Raw genomic sequence first — 2,500 nt, 5'->3', positions numbered from 1 at the left:
TCTCTCTCTCTCTCTCTATATATATATATATATATATATATATATATATATATATATATATATATATATATATATATATATACACACATATATATATATATATATATATATATATATATATATATATATATATATATATATACATATATCTGTATGTATGTATGTATGTATTTATATCACTCTCTCTTGTTTTTTCTTGTTTTTTTTTCCTTGTTTTTCTTCTGAAGTCGTTACCCGGTGTTAGCGTCCCGCCCCTCTCCCCAACACTCCTCCCCCGTCCCTTCCCCTTCCTCCTCTTCTCCCCCCAGTCCCATTTCACCACAAAAGCTCACTCATCTACACATTTACACATTATAAGCACGAAGGAGCTTGTACCTTCCCCAAATAGAAGTGAAATATCAGAACTCGCACTCAATTTAGCTTCAATTCATACCTGTCATTGATACGACTCTCACTGATAAAAGTTGAATTAATTCCACCGCAGGCGGCACAGCAATCATCATTTTACACTCCAGGTTAGTCAATGAAATAAAAAAAAGAACTGCAAGCGGTCACAGCATGCACCACTCCCCAAGCATGGGACACAGAGAGTCAAAGCATGAGAACTTTTAGCTTAGTTTACTCATCGACTAGACTCTTGTAGAATGTAGCATGAACCCCAGACACGGAATAAGACAGTACACCACGGGGGGGAATGCATCTTGGAGTTTTATTATCATTATGCAAATAATAATTTAAAAACAAACTAATAATGATAATTATGAACCTTTTCTGGGATCGAAATGAATTTTGGAATCTGTGAATGATTCACGATTTTAGTGCAAGGATCCATATATATACCCCAAGATTTCTTTTCTTTTTTTGTTCTTTTTTTTTTTTTAACACGCTGTTTTATTTTCAGGATCTTTATCTCACCATGAAGCTCGCATGTGCATGCAGTACTAATGATCACTCAATCACAATGATAACTCACCCGTACCGCAGTATTCACTTGCATATTTTCTGATCTAAACCACTTTATTATCCTCTTGGTGTAAGATATTGAATAACCCTTGGGTTCCACTTACCAAAAACGCCCCGAAACCGGTGAAGCATGTGTTCAGTGACACTCTAGACTCCCTTCTGAATTTGCATATCCTCTCCTAAAGTGCTTAAGGCTCCCCCTGACAACTGTTAATAAGTTTTGTTCTCGTGTAATCAGATCGACCCTTTGCATTACGCTCCTGTTGGTACCAAGGGCTCTGTTCAGTTCACCTTTCAATAGTCAGTGGCTACTGTATGAACACGTATGCTTTACAGACGATTGTGATGTCATCTTTCTGATTCAAAGGAAAATGTTTAATCTGTATCATTATTCAAATCAAGATCAGACTTCCTTCAAACGTGCATTCAATATCGTTTAGTGAACATCGACATTCATTGCGGACATGCAACTAATCCTTGGCTCTGTCTTCTGCAGCATAACCAGAGCCTCCGAAGCGCTAGGGCGTCCTACGCCGACCTGCCCCTCCCCCCCGACGCCCAGCCGGGCTACCAGGTCAGCGCCACTGACCTGTGCCTCTTCGTCGCCCAGCGGAGGAGCGCCTACCAGCCGCTGCCCACGGACGCCTGCGACGCGTCCCCCGCCCCCTCCCCCTCCCCCTCCAGCGCCGTGGCGAGCACAGCGGCCGGAAGCCTCGCGGCCAGCCCGGACGGCGGCCACATCTACGCCGCGGTGGCGCCCATCGCGCGGGACGCCCCCCGGCCGGCGTCCGCGCACATCTACGCCGCCGTGGACACGTCCCCGCGCCGCGCCCTCGGACGCGTCTCGCCGCAACACGTCCCTCCCGCGCCCTCGAGCTCGCCGCCCGCGGATCGGAGCAGCGCCCTCGCCCCTGCCGCCGGGGCGCACCTCTACGCCTCCCTCACCCGCCCCAGGAGCAGCGCCGCCCATCCCAGCGTGGGCGGCAGTGGTGCGCTCGCCCCCGCCCCCGCCAACGCCGTCTCCCACAACAACATCTACGCCACGATAGACGCCCGCAGGAGCACCACGACGCCCGCAGCGAGCCCCGCCGCCCTCGCCTACGTCACGCTGGGCAAGCGGGGTCATGCCAGGTCGCCGCTTGACTTCCGGGATCCGAGGACGTCGGTCAGAGCGCCTGTTATCCGGACGCCCAACGAAAGTGCTGTGTAGGCCTAACGGTCTCTCTCTCTCTCTCTAACTCTCTCTCTAACTCTCTCTCTCTTCCTATCTCTCTCTCTCTCTCTTAATCTCTCTTCCTGTCTCTCTCTCTCTTTCTTTCTCTCTCTCTCTCTCTCTCTCTCTCTCTCTCTCTCTCTCTCTCTCTCTCTCTCTCTCTCTCTCTCTCTCTCTCTCTCTCTCTCTCTCTCTCTCTCTCTCTCTCTCTCTCTCTCTCTCCCCCTCTCTCTCTCTCTCCCTCTCTCTCTCTAAGCTATTCTTCCTTCCAACGTGGCGTGTGTGTGGCTTTCCCGATTCGCCAAAAGAGACAAAACGGGACGA

At 49.2% G+C, this 2,500-nt stretch overlaps 1 protein-coding gene across 2 annotated transcripts in view; it reads left to right on the top strand.

Annotated features, from left to right (window-relative positions):
• LOC122247738 (nephrin-like) overlaps positions 1–2,191 on the top strand; it is a 481,778-nt gene extending 479,587 nt beyond the window's left edge. Inside the window, exons 17-18 of one of the 2 annotated variants that reach the window (XM_086542099.1) lie at positions 485–515; positions 1,460–1,595. In XM_086542099.1, the coding sequence (XP_086398225.1) occupies positions 485–515; positions 1,460–1,464 (36 nt within the window). In that variant the 3' untranslated portion in view covers positions 1,465–1,595. Of the gene's footprint in view, positions 1–484; positions 516–1,459 lie in introns of both variants that reach the window. The other variant, XM_086542100.1, reaches the window with a different exon arrangement.
• Positions 2,192–2,500: the final 309 nt, after the last annotated feature.

The sequence above is a fragment of the Penaeus japonicus genome, unplaced genomic scaffold (genome assembly GCF_977035675.1).
Source record: "Penaeus japonicus unplaced genomic scaffold, GWHDUDI00000001_assembly GWHDUDI00000011, whole genome shotgun sequence".
NCBI classification, from domain to species: Eukaryota; Metazoa; Arthropoda; class Malacostraca; order Decapoda; family Penaeidae; genus Penaeus; species Penaeus japonicus.
This window is presented reverse-complemented; position numbering and strand designations above follow the sequence as displayed.